We start from the raw sequence: 25,223 nt of genomic DNA, 5'->3' as shown, positions 1-25,223 counted from the left end.
TTTCGTACAACTCACATATAAAAAAGGAAAGCGCTCGAGGCCCGGGGCTCGTAGTGAGCCAGGAAAAAGACATCCTCTGCCGCTTCCCTCTGCCCCCCCCCCCCTCCCCCCCCCCCCCCCCCCCACCCCCCCCCCCCCCCCCCCCCCCCCCCCCCCCCCCCCCCCCCCCCCCCCACACACACACACACACACAGCAATATGTGATGATCAGCGTACACGCTGTTGTACTTATGCTTTGACATGACATCACCATCTGCACTTGAACCATTTGCTTTCGTATTGTTCTGTCCATAATCCAGAAGACGGAGGAAAGAGAAAACTTCTGCCAGCAGCTGCAGCTCCACGGGTGGATTTCTCCTTTCAAATCGGTCCCCAACACTATTGCATCTGCCCAAGAACGCGGCTCCGGGGGAAACCCGCGGCCTCCGCCGCTGAAAAACAAAAGGGCACCTGTTCCGGCTCCTTTCTGAGTCCCGGGGCCCGCGAGGGCGGGGTGGTCAGGAATGCGGGTCTAACAAGGTCACGACGACCAGCCGTGCCCCACGCTCTGCGCGCTCGCCGTGCGTGCGTGCGTGCGTGCGTCCTCCAGCGCAGCGCTGCGGTGTCACCCGATCCGCCTGCGCCACAGACGCAGCGTCCGAGCCGCGCGCGCGCGCCGTGTAACGGGGAGGCTGGTAGACTGTGCTATCGGCGGAGGAATGCAGATTATTCCGGAGAGCGTCTCTGTCTGCACACATGCAGGGGAAACCTGAGTGGTTGGAGGAAGTGGAGAGGAAGAGTGTGAGGAACCGTAAGGTCAAGGCTCAGCTGGTTGAAAAAACACTGTTTAATTCTTTCAATTTGTTTTTATTCAGTTTCACATTTTCTAAAAAGAAACTACAGAAAACTATTGATTTTTCTCAGTGTAAACATTTAAAACGCTCAGAATGAGCTGAAGAACACAGTGAAGTCATGCACAGGGATGAAGGAACAGGATGAAGACGGCTCACGTCCTGTATCTGTTACACAAAATGAAAATTGCCGTTTCATACAGTTCAATCTCAGGACGACTTAGTGTCAATAAGCATGAGTCACAAGAACAGGATGTCAAAATAAAATGAACCCCAGCACACACTAACGACTAAACAAAAAGTAAACACAATAGCCATTCATTAATTTACAGACTAGAGCACGTTAGACGCAAGCGCACTGCTGTTTAACACCAGCTGTGACTCAAAACTGAGATCACACCGCTGTCATTTGGTGTCGTGCAACCTGTTGTTCCAAACATCTGGACGGAGCCAAGTTTAACTCACGCATTCGCTGCCATCGCCTCGCTGACCACAAACCACTGCAGGTGAACAGCCCCACCTGCAGGACTGGAGTAACACAGACCCTGGGAGGCTGCAGGTCACGTACAAAAAACGTGTAAAGTCAACTTAAGCTTCGGAACGTTGATCACAAGAACAGTGGTGTATACACTCATTATGTTTATATTTTCCACCTTAAAAGGTCAGAGGTCAGAGTAATTTACATGTAACAACATCCTTAGAGCTTTGACAGAATAACTATTGCTGTGTTTTTCAAACTGCCCCTTATGAAAACTCCAACCAACAGACAGGGTCTGATGACATAATGCCTCATGTCGGCTCATTTGTTATGATTATAGCGGCAACTACATTAAAACCCACTTATTGGGGAGGGGAGGGGCGTGTTAATGTGATAAACACAGTCCTCACTGCATCTCAGACCATCTGCACGCCCTCAAGGTCAGTGACAGAACTGGTCCAAATACCCTCTTTATAAATATAAAATCACTTTTAGCAGCAGCTAAAATAAAAGCTCGTTTCAAAACAAATATTTGCGGCGGCGTGTAGGACGTAGCGGTAGACGTGGCTGCAGCTTTTCTGGTTTGACTCCAGCTGGGACGTTTATTACAACATAAATTTACTTCCACACTCAAGAGGGGAGAACTGTGTTTACTGAAACCTCCTTTATTCCCATTTCAGTAAATCATCAGTGAATCAATAAATATAGCATTATTATACTGTGTCCATATATATATTTATATAATATAACAGATAATTTGAGGTTTGGTTGTAAAGTACAAACAAGGTGTAAGTTTCTGAGATGATACAACATATGTTCATGCGATTTTAAAAAGGATACTGAAAGAAGACGGACCGGGCTGCTTGTGTCCTGATGGGGACATAGTGGCAACACGTGAATAAGTGAAATGAACTAACACTGATGTGACGGCGTCGCTGACAACAGAGAAGTTGATAACGTTTGTGTCAGAATTATGATACTGTGCATCACACGTCATCCATAAGAGCTTAAACTATTATAAAAAGGTCAATTCGTCACTGTGTTTAATCATCATCGCACAACTGAGTGTAACAAAGGGAACAATTACCACATACTCAATCCTAACACACACACACACACACACTGGTGAGATTGGCTGCAGAAAGGTGGGGTCTCCTGGAGCAGCAGTCAGGTCCACAGATCAGGGACCAACTCAGGAGGAGAGCTGGACGTGAGGAGAGACATGATGCAGGTGGGAGACAGAGGCACAGACGCTTTGGCTTCCACTTCTTTCCCATTTGTTTTTCCTCCTCAGTGGACTGATGCTCACATCCTGCACGACAGCTCCAACAGGAAAGCCTCACGGTCCCAGCTCGGCTCCTCTCCCTGGAAACACACACGACGGCGTTGAACATCTGCCGTTTGCTGTAATGTGTTATCATCGGCTGCTATGATGTAACAGTATAAACAGGTTGCAGCCACACGTCTGTCTCGTCTGACATTTTCAACCTAGCGCGTCGTTACCTTTGTCCGCCCCACGCACCAACGACGCAGGAGCGGCGCGACGCGACGCGACGCGCACCCCGCGCGCCCCCGTGCCCGCAGCGCCGCGGTCGTCTCATCGTATCACAACATGTAGATGATGTAGGAGAGGAAGACGAGGCCCATGATGGCGAAAAACATCAACACTAAAATGTCCACCATGATGGAGCCGGCGCCGGAGACGGTGCAGAGGAGACGGACTGCGGCGCAACAGCGCCACCAGCGGCGGAGAGGAGGCAGAGGCGGAGAGGAGGGCGGAGCGCGACGCCTCCGCCCTCCCTCTGCTGCTCCCAAACAGGAAGAGCGTGTCTGTTGGCGGAGGAAATTATTATTAGATTATATGTCGGTATTCTGTTTTTAAAGCCATTTCACACACTAATTATGAAGGGATGCATATATTTATATGAAAAATAAATGCATTCAAGTATCTCTAGAAATAGATTTTCATCGAGGGTCACAGACAAGTTGTAACTTCTCATGCAACAAAGAAGCCAAAATGAGAATGTGGTACATTTTCAGGTAATAACCAAGAAAATAAAAATTAAAAAAACATTCTACAAAACAGACTAGAAATAACCTATATTGATAATGTGTCCTTGTTGCTGGAGAAACTAAAGCACAATGAGCCAAAAGACAAAGGCTGTAAACCTGACCAATTAACTACAGGCTATGACGTAACAAACCAGCGTTGTACTGATTGTTAAGCAGCCGCTCATCAGTCACAAATAACTCAAAATACCTCCTCCACATTCAACCTTTCCTGGAGGTAGATTTATTGCAGTGATGTCATATTTGGCTGCATTAATCAGAAATGTGTCCAATTCATTTAGTTTTATGCCACAACCGTAACTAAACTAATAGTTAGATTAAAACGCCTTTGTTGGTCAACTGTACTGTAAATTGTGTGGTACCGAAGGACTTGAACTGTACAATTCTGCTGCAAAATAGAAGAAACAGCACAAAGAACAGTCTGAGAAAAATGACATTTTATTGTATCTGCAGAACCATGTACAATTTGAAGTGCTGTAACAGGGCAACAGGAGATGATATCAGGTCCTTAATTATGATTATGTATTCAGAGTGAGCTTTGAATACATGTGTATGTCAATATGCATATGATATCTTTATTTTTTCATTTAAAAAATAACAAAATTATATCAAAAACAAAACTATTTAAGATGGAATGCACAAAACTGGTCTGAATGCTAAACCTGCAATTGTGGATTACATGATTTCACTCTGCAAAGTCTACAGTATACAACCAGTATCATAGAAGCAGGGGATGATTCGTCAGAAGCGCGGGAGCCTACGATGGAGGCCGGAGGACAGAGGGATCTCAGCAGACGGGTGGACAGGTTACAAGACAGAAACCCAATGGAAACGGGGTCATGATATGTTACAGTTCAGTAGATGAGCCACGCCAGAGCAGGAGAGCAAAGAGGTTCGACTCCTGAGTGACGCCTGGGTCACCACCAGCTCACGCGCACGCTTCATCGCATGCTCAAATCTGACGGATTCCTCCTGAGCCGCAGCGAGGCCACGCCGGGCATCTGCAGCCCGCTTTTCATCCCAAACGACAACATCGCGCGTTTGCGCCGTAACAGAGGCCACCAGCAATCCATTAAAACTGAGCAAGCAGCCACCATCATCATTTCACTCCAAGCCAAACCACAAACTCGCCGGTTTACCCATGAGAAACAGCTTCCTGCTCCAACATCTGCTTTGCAAATACAAGCAGAGGCTGATGTAAAACACAGGCAAACATCTTGTACAGTGTTTGTGTTGTTTGGCAGCATGTAACCAATTCGAGGTGTCTCCTTCTAAATCACACGTCATTCTTCCAACACTCACAACTTGTTGCGGAGTTCAACCAACTAGATTTTTCCCACGTGTCGTCTTTTAAAATCGTATCACTTTCGAACTTTAACCTGCAGGCAAGCGACTTCCCAGAGCACCATGACCTGAAAAATGTTCCCTAACTGACCATTATGATACATATACAATTGTACAATGGCATCTAGCTACATACTCGGAGCCCTGTTCGTTTTTTTTTCTATTTTTTAATAAAGCTGAAAACATGTCAGGCCCCCATTTAAAAATGCACCGTCTTGATCGCTCATGTCTGTGACCGTCACAGTAATTCACACAGGAACAACACGGCAAGACAATAAGGGAAGAGGTGTGTGGTCAGGGGCCAATGGGATTATTTACACCACCGAGGGACAGTGACTAATGATCTTTCATGATACGCTGCTTTTCTGTGTACCAACCAGCAACATAAACGCTTCAGTTCACATCCGAGATCCAACTTTCTTTACACTTTACTGACCTCAACAAAACCAAAAACAATGTTGGCTCATAAGTCAAATATCAAAAATAATTTTGGCATTTAACTACAAGATGCACCAAAAGGCCTTTAGAGATCGTTTAATGACCAAAGCATACAATAAAACTTTATTTCACTTCCATTTAAATGCCATTACTCTTGATTAGAAGCTGTAGAATCAGCATAGGAGAGATCCATGTGTCAGCAATAAGCCTGATGAATCTTCACATGAGCTGCCACCACTCTGACCTGAAACTGCAGGTTTAAGTCATCTACATCACACCTTTTCAAAAACTGCCACTACACAAGGCTGCATACATGTTTCCTCCTTGGTTGATAAATGAAGCTGCTGGTTTATTTATTTAATACACCGACATTAAAAAAGAAAGCATCTTACAATACCAAGAAAAGGCAGATGAAATACAGCGTGAGCAAAACGACAACATTTAGCAAAGCCAACAAATTCTTAATCATTAAATGGGGGAAAAAAGACTCAAATGTTCCAACAAAATCAGTGAAATTAATTTTAAAATAAACTATTCCCTGTCCTGTTTGTGCTTGGCCTTTCAACGCTCTTTTTCTAGAGAGTGATGTGGAGAAAAGGACGTCTGGCTTCTAGACTTTAAGTTTGTGTTTCACTCAGGACTGAAGGCATTCAGGCTACAAAGAAGTGCGTGTAAACTGCGTATCCCCACCAAAGGAGCTGATGTATTTAGTGAGGCTGCAGGCGATGCATTGATATTCTCCACTAACTGGTCCCTGATCCCTCCTGTATCCAACGCGCCGGACAAAGGCAGCGGCAGGAGGAGCTCTTCAGTTAGGCTACGGTTCCAGTTACAACTAAACAGGGAGCTCAAGGGTCGAGGTGCGTGTCTATATTTAAATATCATAAAAACCTCTTTGTCAAGTCTGGTAGGTGGCTGACTGGTGCAGCAGAGATAAAGGTTAAAGGAATGTACGCAAGTCAGGAATATTCACGATTGAACCGCGTTTCCAGTTTGGACAGAAACATGATGCAAGATTAAAGAAAGAACAACAGGATGATGTAAATGCAGACGCACTCACACAATGATGTCTGGATGAATCTGGTGAATTTGTTATACACTTTTTTTTTCTTCTTTATTTTTTGCAAGATGTCGTGTCAGGATTGTTAAGTGCTATAGCAAAGATGGAGCTGTGACATGGGCTGACCCCCGACATACTGCGATCCACTGCGAGTTTTATCTTTTAAGACTTTCAATTTCCACTGGTGACAGAACAGAGAGTGGGGGGGGGGGATCGGGGGAAGATAAAGTGGATGATGAACATCCAAACATCGGCACAGACAGACTGACAGAAGGAGAAGGACAGACAGTGAGTGCAGAGCAAGAATGCAGGGGGGGTGTCAGGGTCTCACAGGACAGATTAGGGAACAAGAGCAAAATCAAGAGAAAGTGGCTGGAGGTGAGATGAGATGGCGCTGGACTTTCTTTCTGTCTTTCCCTCCCTTTCTCTACCTCCTCCCCCCTTTCTTTCCCTCTCACTCAGATGGCCTCCACGTAGTTGGCCGGCAGCATGCCCTGCTGCCCGGTGCGCTCCACGCGGCCGTACATCCAACCCTCGTCGATCTGTTGCACGTCTACGATCACGTCTCCGTCCATGAAGGACACCTCGTCCTCGTCGGCGGCGGCGTAGTCATACACTGCCCTGTACCGCTTCTGTGGACAGCAAGGGGTTCAGTCAGCTGCTGCGTCAGTCAGACGACATCGGCTGTGGCTTGAACTAAAGCCAGTAGCAGTGTAACACTGAGTACAACCTACCCCTGCACTTGGGGGCGGCCCGGCAGCTGCCTGGCGCACGGGTTCAGGAGCAGGCTCAAAGTGGTAGTTCTGAGATCCTCCAGAGGGCTGGAAGGCTGCTGAGACAACAGACGAGGTGAGCTGCTCAAATACGTCCAATTCTCACTAGTTCATGTGGAATTTAAATCTGTATTGTGGCGTATTAAGGGGAGTTGACTTTACATGTTAACACAGGTGCATTTACTCATTGAATAGAAGAGTGAGCTAAAACGTGCGGCCAGTGGCTGCTGATTTGCTTGTTATACAACATCCTGAACAATGGCTTTTTGAGAGCAAATGTAAAACAGGCACATAAATAAACAGGAAGAACATAATCTATCAACATGTTAAAGGCCAAATACTGGACTTTTACTGAACAAGGTTTTGTTATTTATGTTCATGCTACTTGAGCCAACAATTGGTAAAGTTTATTTTAAATGGATGAGATCATTTCTTACTAGATTATGTTATTATAACCAATAAGATTCCTTTGGATGAAATATTTATTGCATGTTTCTATGAACACAAAAAATGAAAATCTATGTATTGCGTAGACCAAAGAAGTCTTTACAGAGTCAACAGCAAACATGGAAGCTGGGTTAATTACCTGGGTTGGGGCTGCTCGGCTTTTGAGGAGCATCTCCTCCCATCTTCCTCTTCTCAAACTCCTCATGGTACTTAATCTGGTAGAGACAAATAAAAAAAATGTTTACAGGACAGAAGCAACCAAAATATGAGAACCAGAAACAAAACCTCAAGGTATCATCCTAAGCCTAACTTAATTAAGTGTGTGATGATTTATTAAGAGACTACCATGAGACAGTAAAACAGTGGCAGTAAAACAGAGTACATGAAACAATATTTCCATGAAAGCAGCATTCATAATGGTTCATAATGTGTAGTTCATCTTCTCTACACCAGAGGTCTCCCACTCACTCTCCAGGAGACGTGAGTCTGTGACGATAGGTGGGGCAGCAAAGCCAAAGGATGCCGTTTGACGCTGAAAGGAAACGACATCTCAGCAGCCGGAAGGAGAGTGTGTGTGCGTGCGTGTGTGTCAGTGTGTGTGTGCGTGGGCGGGCCCACAGTGTTGCTGACTAATCAGGAAGAGCAGGTGAGGTTTAAAAAAAAAAAAAAGGAAGTAACTAGAAGCTTGAGCGCTTGGGGTGAAAATAAACCAGCTAGAGAGAAAACGCGTAGGACCAAACATGCCATGAGCAGACTTATGTAATCTGTATGTTTACCTTCCCTAACCTGGTTAAACCTATAAACTATAGCTGATGTGAAACGGAATGAATTCACCATCAGCCTGTGACCTTTGAAGTCAGTGTCAAAGGCAGCTCTTAGTGTTACAACGCCGCGCGGCATGAATCAAACTGAAACCGAGTCACTGCACTAAACAACACTCACTCCTTATTACCGGGCCGATAACAGACTGACTCACAGGGCCTCAGTCAAGATTTACAATCTCCATTCTGTCCCAGCTTCCACCCGCGCTCAAAGAGACCACTGTGCTGGGAGTACTGGTGAGGAGTGTATTCACAGACTGGGTGCGATGATGACAGTGAAGCGAGTGACTGGAAGAACGCAGCGGCTGTTCATGTGCAATATGCTACATGAGTGTGTGTGTGGGAGATGATTTGGGTTTGTTTAGATGTTGCATGTTGGACAGATGGCGTTTGTTCTAAAAAGCAGAAGTGACCGGTCTGCTGCAGAACTACAGCAAATGAAAGATAGATCAGGAGTCATGACAGACTCTGATGACAAAAAACAAAAAAAAGAACAAGTCTAGACTAGACGTTAATGGAAGGTTTGGAATTGCTGACATTCTGAGGAGGGCACCGAGGGAACTGGTTTGTTTCTCTGTCCAGTGAAGAACAAAAGAGAGAATTTGTAGCATTCGTCGGGGGTGGTTTCCTTACGATCGGTAGTGAATGACGCACTGATTGCAAGCAGATGTCTTGTTTATCAGTCCGACTAAAAACACTTCACTTACACATTGCACTTGTTATCTTTATGCCGCGTGTGTGCGGGTGCCCCATAAATACATGTAGTAAATGTGTATCATTCCGCGTCTTCCTTGATCTCAGACATGCAGGGTCTTTCATCATGTGAAAGCAGTAATTACCCATCACCATCCACACTAATTATGTCATTAGCGAGGCTGGTGCAGGGCTGGTTACACGTAATGATGTATATTTGGTGCGCGAGCGTGTTTCACGTACAAAATAAAAGCCTTGGCTGCCGAGTTAAGCGGTCAGGGGACACAAGCATGCGCTTCCACGTCGCTTTTCAGTATTTACAGATAAATGGCAAATCAATAATGGGAGATGCTTAAAAGCAGGATGAGCGAGTGGAGGACAACAGGCTGTGTGGAAGACGATCTGAGGAGAATTCTAATTCGAGGCCTGGAATTTAAAGAAGAGACCCGAAATTTAATGGCGTCAGTGACTAACTGGGAGGAGAAAAGGCAGTTAAAATGCTAATTATTGTCAAGCTTGAAATCCCGATGTTGTATTTTTTCCATAGCATGCAAAATATTATCAAAATACTATATACATGATAAGTGTTTACATGCCAAAAAGTAAAAGAGAGTGTAAAAGCTGCAATTGTTGTGAAAGAAAATTAGCCTTTGCAATGGTTGTTAAAAGGAGTAATTATTTAGGTCAGAACAAATCCTCAGGTCAGCATCAACAAAGCAATTACTGCTCAGGTTCTCAATACAAAACAACACTCAAAGCAACGAGGAGACGGGACATCCACAGCTGCAGCAGCTGTTCTGACGTGGAGCTACTTACATTGCTGATTTGGTCCTGCGTTTTCTTAATTCTCTGCAGCTCTGGTGTGTCTGCGACCACGCTGAAGCCTTTCCCTTTATTCTTCTCAAAGTCCTCCCTGTAGAGAACCTGCAGGACAAACGAGCAGGTCAGAAATAAACACATAACACACGGGGAAAGAGGACATGTTCACAATGTAAAAACACTCGATGGTGATGGTAATGGAGTCCGAGTCAATAAAAAAATAACTCTTACGTCGCAGAGCATCATAAAGGAAAAATACTAAATATTGAAAGTGAACTAAGAATATGAAATATTTCATCAACAGTGTATTAGCTTCCATGCCGTCAATAAAATTTAATGAGCTACATATTGGCCTACTAAAATACTTCTATAGTAAGGATTTGTCTCCTGCTTTTGAAGTATTGGCATCATATTGAAGCCCATATTGATGAAATTAGACCTCTGCCGGTACAGTCACTCTTACATTGTTGTGTTTTGGGGGGAGGTGGGGTGTGGACTAGACTTGCTGTTATTATTACAAACCTCGCAAGGGAATTTCTTTTACCTGGATCCAATTTAATGTGAACAGTCTCAGGTGACATATGACAACAGTTTCTATGCTGAGCTAAATTAAACACATTGTAGATCACTTCTTTGGCCTTCAGGTAGTGACACATTGCTGTGAGTGATACATATTGTAGCCCGGGTTATCATGGATTAGTTGGAAAGGCCACAGCACTTCTGCAATTCTTGTACTTCCCCATTTTTAAAAAAAGCACAGCTTAATCACTTAAACTGAAAGGTTTGGCCGCCCTGGGTTATTATTATACTATGCTGCACATAAACCACAACTGAAGTAAAAGGTGTGAATGCATGTGTGCAGTGCAGGTCGGCCCTGCACACATGCTGTCATCGTAAGGTTAACTTCCTGTTTGCTGAGTACTCAGGTTGCTGCATACAGGACATGGAAGCAACCATATATGGTCAGAATGAGAGGTAGCAGAAGAAACAGCGAGTGTCTGTCTGTCCTGGCCCTGAGGGCAGAGGAGGAAACGGCCAGCCCATGCAGTGTCAGATGCATATCATAAACTACAATGGAAGGATCTCTTGCTGTCCTGTGGCTGATCTTGGGTCGCCACACCCACAGCCAGCATGCCTCATCATCACTTCACCAACCCCAAACAGGATGTAGCGTCTCTCCACCATTTCTAAGCTCGAGGAGCAGCCGCGCATTCTGACTGCTCTTCACCTCTCTGTCCATATGATGTCTGACACGTTAACAAATCCTTCTCATCTCGTGGATAATGTGTGTGATACTGTGTGATATATCTGTCGCCACCAAGAAATTTGGCAACAGCTACAGTATAGCTGCGGCTCACCTAATAAATGAAGATGTCTAGAGTGTCCCGACCCATCTTTTTCCTTCATTTTGGCTCTGCATCGGTCAGTCAACATATAATCCTGTCCCTCTTTTTATTTCTCCGTCTCCCTTCCTTTGTCTTTTTGGCTTCATGTAACAGCTTCTTCTCCTCCAATCATACCTCTGCGTCCTTTCCCCACCCACACTCCCCCTCGTTCTCTGTCCTGCTTTTTCATTCATTCATATTTTACTGCCTCAACAGCAACAGCGTCATCCTGTAGAGCAGGAACTCTTCCTCATTATAATCTCTCTCTTTCGCTCTCTGCATTCCTCTATATTTCCTTCCTGTGGGGATTTTACTTTTATCTCTTTCTCTTTCACCCTACATCCCTCCCTCTTTCTGTGTTGGTGCCTTTCTGTCTCTTCCTTTTTCTACCCCCTCATTCATGTGCGCCTCATTGCTCTCCTCTCCTCCTCCCCGATTCGCGCCCTCTAGTTGCTTTATTTCTCCTTCTCTCTGTTTCCCCCAGCAAAGTCTTGTAATGAGGTGTGACAAACCTCTACCCTGCTACCATAGCAATCGGGTTCCCGTAGCAACACAGCAGCAGCGGTAGCGAGGGGTTAGATGTCCACAGTTCTTCACAAACACATTCAACTTTCTTACGCCAACACAAAAGCACTTCAAAATATTAGTGTGTACAATCCAGAAATATGGAAATTTTTCACACTTGCCCTCAAAACAGTTAACAATGTTCCTTTTAAAACGTCCAAACAACTATATCGAAACTTATTCGAGTCATTCAACAACAAGCAAACATGTTTAACAAGTATAGTTTTGATTTTATACACTCCTTAATCTAGAAGTTAGAGATGACCCACACTTTTCATTTAAACTAGCAACACCTCATTTCTCCTCTTTCCAGCAGAGAGAGAGCAGCTTCTTAAACTGCTGTCATCCCGTCCTTCCATCAGTTCTCTAAATTCATAATTTTCTGTCCACCGTGACCACTGTTCCCACACAACTCCACTAAAGAACCAAAAAAAATCATCAGAGGCCTCTCATTACTCATGATCACATTAATCCTTCATGTCACACAAACATCTTTTACATATTACAGCTCAGGCTAGCGGCCACGATAAACCATTAGTATAATAACTGCCTCTTACAGTATGGTTAAGTGTTTGTGGGGAGCTGCTGGGATGCACAATCCAGGCAGAAAAACACCATCTGTCCCTCAATCCCTCAGCTACCCCCCTCCCTGTATAATCACTACCCCACCGCAATACCCCATAAAGCCCTCCTCAGCACACCTCAGCTTCATGTGTGACACTTATAGGATCACTGATGGGCCTTCCTTGATAAACCCCGCCAACTTTCACAACTATCTTCTTTGCTAACTGCCTCAGTCTGTCAGTTAAGCTCAGAATAACAGAGCGTTGTACTGTACACCCATAGATAAATAGACCGCTCATTATGGATGACCACAAATAGGGCCCATAACACATCAAGTCCGATAGCTGTCTACGAGTTTGGAACCATACAAAGCATAATCCTATTTTTTAACTTCTACATTGTTCAGCAGTCAATGTTCACACTTTTGGCACCTACAGTACAACTCTTCCGCTCTATCACATGCATCTAAATTAAGGCAATACCACATGACCTAGTTCAGATGGATATTTTGGTCTGGTGAGTTCATCTCATCTTGAAATGTATTTGGGTCTTTGTTATATCAGAACAGTAGCAGATACACACGTAAAATGTGTAGAGATAATTTGGGAGGATCAACTGTTAAGAGTAGTGATGCACTACCAGTGGATCAGTTAGCAGTGGCTGCATGGTGCTGCTTTACTGATGTCTGAAGATCTACAGTAGAGCCACAGATCAGCGATCAGCCAAAGAAAACAGTAAATGCAGGCCACGAATGTAGCTGATCTGAAGTTGACATTTCGAGGTCAGTGATTCAAAACATCATTTCATCACTTTCTCTGTGCATTTATTCATCGTTTACAGCATTGATACTGTAATATGTTTGAGAACAGCTGGTGAATAAAGGAAATGAAAAAATGCTGCAAAAAAATTGTAAATACTATTTGGGAGTTCCAGAATTCTGTGACTTTCTAAGTAAAGGGGAAGTAAAGTTTAGTACTTTGTTTTGAATGTATCGACGGCGGTGGAGACTTCCTCCGTTTTGGCAGAGTTACTTTGTTTCCTCAAATTCAATGACAACATTGATCTAATATGGATCCAGAAGTCAAAGCTCTAACCTGTCCATTTTGAGTTTCAAGACTGATTCCAGGTCTATGTTTGAGTTGTGAGTGTGTAGTAATCAAACATCTCAACTAGGCCTAAATCAGACATATTAGTTAATCTGAAACCTGGCATTGTGAAAATATAAAGTAGCTCATCACATGTTTGTAGTCTCCCTTTATGGAACAATGCTGAAGGAGTCAGTCCAACGGGAAGTCACTGTAATGAAGACCTACCTGGCTCTGCATCTTGCTCTGCTGTTTGAGGCGGAGGTTCTCTGGAGTGTCAGCCACACAGGTGAAGTTTGTCTTGGGGTAGTGTCTGTAAGATACATGCACGAAAAAAGAAATGAATTAGTAGTACACAGTTACACAGGTGTGGATGCCAGCTTCAACTCACGCAAGCACTAAAGTCTCGACTGTAGGAAGAAACACTGAATGCAGTCTGCAGCCCTGGGGAATGTTATTGAAGGTAGTGCTCAGGTTGAGTTAGGAGCCCCTGTAGACAAAAGGCATGTCAAGCCAACATAGTAACTGCAGGCAGGGGCTCTGTGCAGGGTGACAGTCTCAAGGTTCGGAGTTATGGACACGACACAAGCCGTAGCAGGCAACACGCACGCACGCACGCACGCACGCACGCACGCACGCACGCACGCACGCACGCACGCACGCACGCACGCACGCACACACGAAATGACATGCAACAGGCACAGTGAGAAGGTAGAGAGCAGTGATGTCATGGGCAGTCCCCCTCAGCAGTCATCAAGGGTTTCTGGGAATATACTTCAGGCCCATAACCACAGACATCCTACAGCTCAGGAGAATATGCTATACATAAATACATATACAGAAGAAAAGTAAGTATACACACACACACACAACGTCCACGCTGTTATTCATGCATGCACTGAAGATCTGACATTAGGGCAGTGAACACTTGGCTCATATCCAGCAGCAGAGGAAGAGGCCTCACAGCTTATTTAACAGTTCATATGGACTCCAGTTCCCAGTCTGCCTCGGGGCGCTACATGACCTCAAAAATCTTTAACCGCTACCCATGCCTATGGGTGAGCCATTTAGAAATGTTAAACTTTTTTCCTCGAAAATATGGTGTAAAAACTAAATTAACATTCATGTGAACTTTTACAAAGATACATACATGAGCCACACTCCCCATGAATACTTAAATCAGAACATGAATGGATCTGATCTGGATCTGTTATAAAACAAACCCAACTACTTCATCCCATCTTACGTGCAACTGCTGGCCCTCAAGCTTCTTAAACAGCAGTTATTAGCAACAAAATATTCTCAGTGCCAATTAATAAATACTTTTCTTTGACAAAATATTAACATGTCATTCTTTATAGATAAAGAGACACAAAAAGCATTTGAGAATTACTGTAGAGACTATAAAGGCATACCATAACATATATATCAACATATAAAAAGAGTACCCCAATGTTCTTCAGTGAGGGCTAAACATTGTGAACCCTTCAATCCTCTATTAGAACCATAACATAATAGCAAATGATGAACAAATCTAGTTTTATAGATTAATTTTCCTCTGGAGTTGGGTGTGTCTAGTTTGTGGTGAAACACACTTCCTTTCAGTGAGCATAGACGTCTGAAAACCTCTACTTGTCTGACAGCGTGTGCATGTGGCTTAAATACTGTACACAACCTCAGAACCAGCATCTGTGTTCACTGCATTCTTGTTATCGTCAATGAGTCTTCAGAAGGTGTCCTTGCACATAAGAGCCTGTATATTTGCTATACAAACATTTAAGCTTACTGACTGACTGTGTGACCACGCCACTCCAAGGGTGTGAGTGACTCACGAGAACACTCATCCGTCTGTCTGGTTGTATAATCAGGTAATAAGTCGCAGCCGGGAGTCAGTGACACATGCACAACCCCAGTTAGCCCTGTGAACGCTAAGGAAGGAGTGATCAAAAAGAAAGGGAGGTACAGCTGGGGTGGAGGAGTGAGCAGGGCACACGTGTAATCTCACACAGATACACAAACGTCCTACTGTGCAGGAGGAGAGGTCCATTTGCATTGAGTGACCAGGAGGTGATATTGCCAGCTTCACTCTGTGGAACCTGGAGGGGTTGTAAGTTATCATTCAGATGGGACATCCACACGCATGTCTGCAAAAAAACAACACAGTACACCATCCAAACCTGAACGGTTTTCCACCACCAGACTGATCGGGCAGTTCATTGAGGACTCCAGACTTCTTAAGGATAAACCTAGACTTCAAAAACTTCTCTTTGCATTAGACTTTGCTGTAGCAAAAGAAAAGCAACAACCCCCCTAAGATAAATGACAGATTTCCAGGATACTGGCCTGAATCTGGGGGCAACGGGGGACACTACATCATGTGGTGGGTTGTGTCCAACTGGCTGACCACTGGTTGCTATGTGTAGCTGCGGCCAAATTGTAAAATTCTTGACTGGTTATTTATTTACAACATATTAAGAAATAATTGAAGCTGCAGTTATAATGAAAGAGCGCTGTCATATGCTATAAATGATAGCAGTAAATCATGACATTCGTGGCAGATTTTAATATCACCACATTGATGTCCAAATTAATCAGACAGACACTAAGGAAGGATCTTACCCATGGCACACAGCCGTCAAGGGAAATGAAGACTTTTTCCTACTACTTATCTGCCCTCCTAAATCTCCTGTAATTGCCTCCTGAGAGTCTAGCATCTAATCAGGAATGGGATTCTCAGGGAAGAAGTGGGTGGCAGCACAGTGCAAACAAACAAACAAATGCCTATATCAATTACTATGGCCAAACATAGAGGGGTAATGACAAAGTCCCACAGAAAAACAGCACATACATTGCGATGCATTTCATTCCTAAATCACAAGGTTCCTCTACTGATGTTGACTCAGCCAAGGCTTGTTTTAAACAACTAGAAAGAGCATAATAAACAATCTCTCAAGTGCTTCGCTCTGGCTGACTCTGAAAAAGTAGAGCACATAAGAGAAGGAAAGAGAAAGGACAAGCTACTTGAGTTAAAGCGATAGCAGGATGACATCTACTCTAGGCAACCAATAGGTTGATAGATGCACGCTGGCCCCACGCCCAACTTCCACAGCTTTTTTATTTTTTCTATTAGTAAAAAAATCCTACTGTGAAACTTCCCATTATGCAACTTGCAAATGTTTTATGTGAAAGACAGGCGCACACACCAACCTGAGCTGCATGTATATCAGACACAGATCAACACATCTGGTTATCTTGGGAAATATTTACATAAAATACACAGATTTTCCCACAAGATCTAGCAGGTGTTTTATTTTCTTGGGTTAAGAGGTTGAAAATGTAATGTATGAATAAATGTGGAGTTAAAAAAGATATTTAAAGCTACATTATAATTGCTAAATATGAGCAGATCAAAATATGTTAATAATACAAAACAATAAGGTGAACTTGAGTAATGTGGAGTCAGCCACAGACTGCTAGCTAGCTGAAATAAATGAACCATTTCATGTAAGTATGTTTATTGGCTGTTTGCAGCTATCAAACAATATAACTGGGGGTTGTTGACATTTAAAACACAGATGACCTACACTGTGTATTGTCACTGAAACACAGAGAGCTTCTACGTGTTCTGCCTTTGAATGAGAAGTTGGCCGATTTATGTTGTGCCTTCTCTATAGACACAACGTTCATTTTGCAACATGCAAATCGCTGCATAAAGGCTGTATACAACCGTTCTTCTCACGACAAACAACTATCAGATATTGCCGTTCTGTTTTCTGAAAGTGCAAGATGAGACCACTGGAGCCTGTGGCATGGTTTTGGTTTCACTCAAAATGGAGAGGATGCGATTGCAAAGAGCTTGATAGAATAACCGAATAAGACTGTACATTCCTGGCGTGTCCATACTATGGTTCTACTGTATGCGCTGAAATGTGAGTGGACATGCTAATTGTGCGAGTGTCCGCCTGTGTCACTGTAGAAGAACTTCAGGAATTTCCTTTGTTGATACTCCCTTTCCCACCAAGGAGGGAGGTAGGCACTTTCCCACACCACATATAGGGCTTTTCTCAGAGGGAGGAGCTGAAATAGTTACCGATAAACAGCAAAAGCAGAGGAGCTATGCAGTAGCTGAGACATGCACACAAATACACACTTCATTTTTAGGTCTGTAAGTATTTTTCAGATGAGGCTGAACAATACAGTACAAAACATCACATTGACAGTTGACATATACACTCAATTCTCACACAGGGACAACTTACGCATTGCAGTATGGTCTCTTCTCAAAGCCTTTGTAATTCTTCATGTTTAGAGTCATTTTGCAGACCTCGCAGCTGAAGCATCCTTTATGCCAGTACTGTCAAGAAACAGAGAAACAGAGAGACGGGACTTAATGTGTTAAGAAACATCTACTCCACTTCACCCACTTGCCTTAAGAGAGCAAACACAGAACACTAAGGAGGACAGGAAAGCAAATTGCAAAAATTACAAGGCTAGAACTACTTTCTATTCCCCTAAGGTTTCTCAGGGCCATTGGTAAGATACCGACACAAACAACAAGCGTGTAGAGACAAAAACGCTGGAGTTTGCAGGACCTGAAATGTTGCAAAGAAACAAACTTCCCCAGTTTGCCAGCTAATCACATGATTATTGCTTATAAGCAGAAACGGCTTTCAGGTTGTGTGCTGAAATGCTACACGTATGGAAGCAACAGGTTGTTTAAAATGCTGCTGCACAGACTGTCCTGTGTCCTCATCAGTTCATTTCTGAACGCCTGTATGCTTCTATATCTTCTACATTCATCTTCATACGAGGCTGAGCCTTTGACTCTAATGTCGATCGACCCACCCAACGTCTCGTTTTGTCTTTACTCCTGCCACTGGGCTGAACTGTGGCCTGACAGTTCGAAAAAGAGAACTGAGGGAGGGGGAACTGGAGAAAACTGGAAGGAGAAGAGACACGTTAAAAGATGGAGCTTGAGAGAGCAAGAGGAAGGGCGCAAGCAGAGGAGGGCTGGGTAAGTGAGAGAAAATACCAGAGAGTGAAGCAATGATCTGGCTGCTCCTGCTATTGTCAAGGGAAGGAAGGGAGGAGTGCAAAGACACGAAACGAGAAAGAAAGAATGGGAGGGGAAAATAGAGAGTTCTTATTAACATGGCCTCAGGGCGCTCGTCCATCCCTATCATTCTTTCACCCACTCTTTATCATTTTCTACACCAATTGCCCACACACAAAACGCTAATCTTCCAAACAAACAGTGCAGGGAAAAAAATGACTCAGAGCAGAGGCTGGAAGTACAGGAACACAACGTAAACATTAGCAGTCTGTCTATCAACAACATTAAGAAAATAAGACAGAGAGAAGTCTTTCATTACCACACTATTAGTGATATGTGCTCAGCATGTGTTACTGGAGCGACAAACAGCTGGTGATATCACCAGATTGTTGGTTTGAGGTTTTTTAAGTGTGAATGCTACATTTAGACAATGCCAAGTATAGAAATATGGTTAAACTCATAACACAATGATCATTTAACCTCACACATTGTTCCAGTATGGAGGAATCTAAACACAAAAACCTGCTCTGTCTGTTTGTAAGAGACCACCCAGGGTGGTATGTGCTGACGCCACACAAATGTATATGTGCAATTGGCATGGGTGTGAGCCAGCAATATCGCACTGAGGTTTACAAAAGAGGAGACTCACAGTGGAAACTGAATCTGCTCTCTGTTCAGTGGAGCTGTGATCTACAGCCAAACAAACTGGGCCAAGCCTTCAAATGCAAAGTCCTTATCCCACTACAGCCTGATCAAGGCCTGAGGCAATTGCAGATCGACACGTTGTGTTACTCTTTTTTACTCTCTCTCTCTCTCTCTCTCTCTCTCTCTCTCTCTCTCTCTCTGTCTCTCTCTGTCTGTCTGTCTGTCTGTCTGTCTGTCTGTCTGTCTGTCTGTCTGTCTGTCTGTCTGTCTGTCTGTCTGTCTGTCTGTCTGTCTGTCTGTCTGTCTGCGTTGTTCTGGTTAGTAATGCAATTGAAAATCCTTTTACAAACAACAGCATAGCGAAGGCAGATTTGATTTCCTCTGGCTTGAGCTGATTTTCACCTTTGAGTTGCCATCATTACAAGCATGCCAACTGCTACAGTGTGAGCGTCATGCAAAGTGAAAATGCCAATGATTTTAGGAGAGATTTTATCAGCTAAGAATGGACTTTAACACACCTGTTGTTTTCCAGAATAAATATTGACACTGGACTTAATAGAGATAACGTGCACAAACTGTTAAGCAAAATATTCCTAAGACACACCCAACCCGCTGACCCACATTCCCACGGGACAAAGCACATCACCCCCACCTCCACGTGTATAACACAACCTAGTCACCAAATTTACACTTCTGTTCTCAAAACCCACCAAAATATAGCCATATTGGTAATGTCTCATTTGGTGGACGTCAGGAAGGCAAGTGACCTCTTAAAAACCCCCAACCAAGCTCAATGTAAGAGAGAGGGCAGTATTAGATATTAGAATGCATTAGGTCTAAGACTGACATTGGCCTAGGAAATACCATGGAAGTGATAAACACATTTAGGGGGAGGCAAACCCAAAACATGTGTTAGAGAGGCCGTGCAGCAGTCGGCCTGATTTTGATCCAGAGAAACCTGGCTCTTGGGTGCCGAGGCAGGATCTGGCAGTCAGCTGGAAAATGAGGACACTGCAGAGACGGAGCCTTAGAAATACAACAGCACCGTCTTCCTGCATCACTGAAGCTCAAGGGCATGTGCATCTCGGTATGTGTGTAGTACTGTATATAGGTTATACGTCTGTGTATAATGCATGTGTGTCAGCAGAGATATGGGCTCTAGTCAAAGAGCAAAAATGCTCAGTCAGTGTCACAGCTCGCTCTCAGTAACAGTCAAATAAAAGTTAGGCTGTACAAAGTCCTCCAGCTACAAGGGAGGCCAACTTTACACACCATGTACCTCACACACATCGCACAGACACGCACTGCTCAACTTAGTCTAGGAGCATGCTCCCACATGCTAAGTACTAACCCATAAGATAATTTAGTGCCTGGCTCAAGGCTGAACTGCTGCGAGCATGTTGAGTCAACTGCTTCCTATGTTCACATTAGTCTATCATCTAAATAAGGCATCTTAGTCATTTGTTCTGGGCAACTAACCAGAGCAAAACATTTATATTTACCAAACCATTCAAAGGCTGCTGCGTACTTACGCAGGTGACACCTTCCCATTTTTTGAGAGAGTATTTTTAGATAAAAGAATATTTTAATTTGCATGGTCCACTCCCCAGATAATTACTAAATGAGGCATCACAGGATTTTATGTCTGTATACCACTGAACAACATCTCTATGGACACTGATGAAATGTCTCCTAACTCTTGGTTCAATCAGCAGCAATTAACTTCTGGCTAAACCAAAGTGTTTTAGAGTCTGATTAGGACAACACTGATGTGTCTTTGAGAAAGATATTTATTCAAAACCACTAGTGGCTAAAAGACTACAACAAACACCAGAGACATACCGACAGTGGACCTGGACTTTGCACCAGCAGCGTGTGTGAAAGAGCATTCTTGCGTAAGACGGTAGCTGCCTAAAGACAAACGGCTCACATCTGGCTGGTGCTAATAGAGGAAACTAACTCATTAAAGCATACTGTTTAATAATTGGCCTACCTGACGCCATTCATTTTTACCCCAGCCCAGGGCTTTGTTACTGGCAGGCTGGGAGACAGTGACTTGAACAGGCGTACTATGCTACAGTAGAGTATGCACTTAGCACACTTTACTAACCTCTTGAGACTGTGATGTGCACTCACTAACAGACACATCCCACTGTCTGCGCAAAACAACATTCACAACGGCACGGTAGCAAAACTGACGAGGCAAAGTAGAGGTTAGATGTCAGAACACCTATGTTGGCAGACACCTTCTTTCAAACTCACTCTACAAACTACTCTTTTTAGAATGTATTGCAAGAGTGAGTGTTTATAAGGTGTGACAGATCTGTAAAGATCAATAAAACAGGTGCAGTTCTTCCCTATTTGACACAAAATATATAAAGAAGAAATAACTGGCTGCTCCCTGCAGTGTCAACACCTCAAGTTGTTTTTAATTGTCACGTGTGTGTGTGTGTGTGTTAGTGGTTATGAGTCATGAAAGAGAGGTGACTGGAAATATTCCTCCTCACTTCTTCTGGCATGCGGACAACATGAGTCAGCAGTTGGAATATTCTGGCCAAATATAGCAAATCTGTGAGGATAAGGTTCATATTGTGCTACTCCACGATCACACTAAAATGAGCCATTATAGGGCATTGTGTTTGCTTTCCACTGAATATGTTATAAGCAGCAGAATTTTACAAGATATAACAAGCTTCAGAGAGTCTAAAAATTAAAACTACACTACAAATTAAAACTTCACAGCTAAAGAACTTTAATACTGCACTGTTCTTGACCACTAACCTGTTTTTTCAGCAATTTCCTGGTATTGAGAGCTAAATATTCACAATAGAAGGTCAGTTGCAAGGCGATTCTCTCTCACGTATACCCCTACATCATTGTGAGGTAATGCATTTCCTAGGCCCTCACCCCTAACAATTAAATGTCTAACCCTGACCCTCGCCCTAATTCTACCCTTACCCCTAAAACCCCATCTTAATCCTTGAACAGACAAAGTGAGGATCAGGAAAATGTCCTCACTTTGGTAGGAAAATACTGCTATCCATCTATCTATCTATAGCTATACATATATATATTTATATATATAGAGAGAGATAGCAGTGTGTGTGTGTGCATATATACACATATATATGCTAATACACACGCACACTTGCATATACATAAGATATAGATATATATACATAAAGATAGAGATTTTAACATTCACAGATAAAGTAGAGAAATGACCTTTCCATCTAATCCCTCTACACAGATCTCTCAATTTGTCTTGAAAATACCCACTTCCTGAAGTACACACAGACACATTATTTTACCACACATGTTCTATAACCAACTAAAACACTGCAGATATGGTTTACATATTAAGCCCCACTAGCAAAACACTGCGTTACTTCCTTGTTACATGTTGTATCGCTTCTGTCACAATAGCAACCTCACACAAGCTACAAAAACCTAGATAAGAGCCCGATACGTGACTCAAATGCACAGCTCTAAACCTTTTACTATAAGCAAGAATTTTAAGTGCAGAAGGGAAGCCATAAAGCAAAACCGCCACCAACCAAAATTTACTTCCTGCCTTTACATGTGCTCGGCTGCCTGCTCCCTCTGTTAGGCCCAGCCCTGTGATACTGGAATGTAGCTGACAGACAAACACGCCACTGTGGTACAGCCTCAGCACATACATATGTTGTAGATGAGGGGAATCAGGTCAAGGTATAATCTGTGGCTGAGAATAAAAATGTAGTACTAGTAGAAGCATTGATTTTTTTCCTGCTTTTTACTGGAGCTAGTCTAGTCTATTGGGGCCTCTGCTGCTTCAGACAAATGAGAATGGCTGTGTGTGTGTGCACCGCTAGGAAGGAAAGGGAGGTTGTTGTGGGGTGAGCGCTGATGCAGAATGGCAGTAAAGACCGACAGCATGCTACTCTCCTGTGCTTGTTTCAGAGCAGCAACGACACAGCAGGCCTCTGACAGAGCACGTTTTATGGGAGTGTCTGTCAGCTGGAATGCACTCTGCTTCGGGCCAGATTCCAGTGGATATTTAGGCTGCACTTGTGGCAATTTGGTTCTCATCGATACCAGTTTTCTATTAAGATAACATAAGTAATATTAGGGTGCTTGGATCGTCTGGCTATGAAGAAGTGGGGTTTTTGAGATAAATCGATTACAGTCTGATGCACTTTGGGAAAACATTAGTCATGGTGCATTCAGGAACCTATCCACGCCGAGAAGTAATGAATGAATCCAATCAAGAGCTGATGTTACTTAGATAATGTGGTTTGTGAGCTCTCTTCTCCATCTTGCTCGTCTGTCAACCCCATAAGATTAGCACATTTCACCAGGGATTGATTTTTAAATAGCCATTCAAACATAAATTAGACAACTTTACAGCTCAATCTCAACTTCAGTAAAAAATATATATTTATATAAATACAGCTATTCATATGGGAAGCAAAGCAGGCCCCACCCACCTACTAAATTGAGAGCTCTGCATGTATAGTTCACAATGTAGCTACAGTCTGATTAGACCAGCGTTAAATAAAAGCATTATTCAGCTCCTCCTGATTAGATGTAGCTTCTCAAATCTAAAGGGGTCATGCCAGCAAGATGTGCACTGTCAATGTTAAATCAAACTGTTTGAATTAATGACCTCGACTTGGTGACTGTGGGTGAAACTGATGAGATTACCACCTTGGCTGAGATTAGGCTGCTGCCTTTGACTGAAAACTAATCATCCCTGACTTGGATTAGCCAGTAAATTGGACACAGGCTTGGCTAAATATCATTCCACGCTGACCTGAGGAGTGGTTAGAAGGCCTGGTTGTAGGACTATAATATTCAATAAAGCAACCCAGGAGCTCAGGACTTGTACTGCAAACCGCCCCAACAGCAGCATATGTTAATAGAAAGGGAGTTCAGTTAGCAATCAATTCGTTTTCTGTGAAGCAGGGGTGGCAGCCAGGCCCAGACCAAGCTCGGCTCGGCTCACGGAAGCATTCCGAAGCTCTGGCTTTCTCTTTTACACCACCCCCTTAAGCCATTGTCTTGAAGAAAAACACACATTCTGCTCTCCTAAAGTTGCTCATTAATACATAATTTTGGATGTAATTTGGTTTCTGGTCCGCGTTGTCGTAGCATTGCCTCCCAGACGTTAGCTAGCTGTTAGCACGACTAGCTAGCGAAATACCTGTGCTGTTGGGGTGTTCAATTCATTCACAAAAATATGGGAAAGATATGATTTTATGGAAGCAGATATAAGCGCGGCTATGTTATAGAGCGAGGAGAGGCTGTTGTGGGCTGTTTTTAAAAGAAGAACAGGAAGGAAGATTATTTTCTCACGCTCTTACCTTGTCCAGACAATTCACTTTTTCCGTGGGGTAAACGACTAGATTACATCTGCTACACAACGGATTCATGTTGGAGGAACGCTCTTCTAGCTAGTTAGCACAGAAACCGCCGATGATATCGATTGTAGCTGAGCGCCGGCGAGAGTTCACCCAAAAACCTAGCTATAGTAAACGAATATAATCACTCGCGAACCACCACTAATCTAGTTGTGTGCAAGAAATCCAGGAGGTTGTTGTTGTCGTTGTAGCCACACAGCTGGCTGTCAGTCCACTAACCAGACACGGAAAGCGCGCTTCCGCCTCCCCCGCGCTCCCTTCCTCCCTCGGCTGCGCGTGCACGAGCAGAAAGGGAAGCGACAGTGGGTAGACTCGTTTTATTATTTCAGACGGGGAACTAGAAATGCTTTACAATAATCACATACACGGTAACTGTGACTCTAGTGAATAGTTCATGGCATTGAAGCAACACGCCCCGAGGTCTGTGTAACCGTCTCGAAGCCCACCCGAACCCTTGTACATGTGCACTATATCCACCCTCGTCCGTGTGCGCGTAGCAACTCACGCATAGCAAGGCCATGCGATCATTTTGTTTGTTCCTGGGGATTTACCAATCCAATGGTCTCAAATAACATTTTTACACATCTGCCACGTTCACTTCACATCCTGCTCACTGCGCATGCGATACATGTGATTAGGGTGACGCCTGCTGGCAAAGACCCGCACTGTAGATCCAATTGCAACTTCTTTTCTCTTGTGGCTGCAATATTTTGTGGACGTGCACCACGTTTTGTGCATTAAACGCAACAGTC

At 43.7% G+C, this 25,223-nt stretch overlaps 1 protein-coding gene across 2 annotated transcripts; it reads right to left on the bottom strand.

The window, feature by feature from the left end:
- Window positions 1-3,798: 3,798 nt before the first annotated feature.
- Window positions 3,799-24,737, bottom strand: lasp1 (LIM and SH3 protein 1). Of its 2 annotated transcripts, none has more exons than XM_029158912.3 (7): window positions 24,415-24,737; window positions 17,631-17,725; window positions 13,600-13,684; window positions 9,771-9,878; window positions 7,580-7,655; window positions 6,955-7,052; window positions 3,799-6,852 (listed from the first exon to the last, which is right to left on the bottom strand). In XM_029158912.3, exons 1-7 carry the CDS (start codon window positions 24,481-24,483, stop codon window positions 6,679-6,681), a joined length of 705 nt encoding a protein of 234 aa, XP_029014745.1. In that variant the 5' UTR covers window positions 24,484-24,737; the 3' UTR covers window positions 3,799-6,678. The 2 variants fall into 2 exon arrangements, with proteins under 2 accessions (XP_029014745.1, XP_029014746.1); XM_029158913.3 differs by having other exon boundaries at window positions 6,955-7,049; window positions 24,415-24,735.
- Window positions 24,738-25,223: the final 486 nt, after the last annotated feature.

The sequence above is a fragment of the Betta splendens genome, chromosome 8 (assembly GCF_900634795.4).
Source record: "Betta splendens chromosome 8, fBetSpl5.4, whole genome shotgun sequence".
Taxonomy (NCBI): Eukaryota; Metazoa; Chordata; class Actinopteri; order Anabantiformes; family Osphronemidae; genus Betta; species Betta splendens.
The sequence above is the reverse complement of the archived record's forward strand: the minus strand, read 5'-3'. Positions and strand labels throughout refer to the sequence as shown.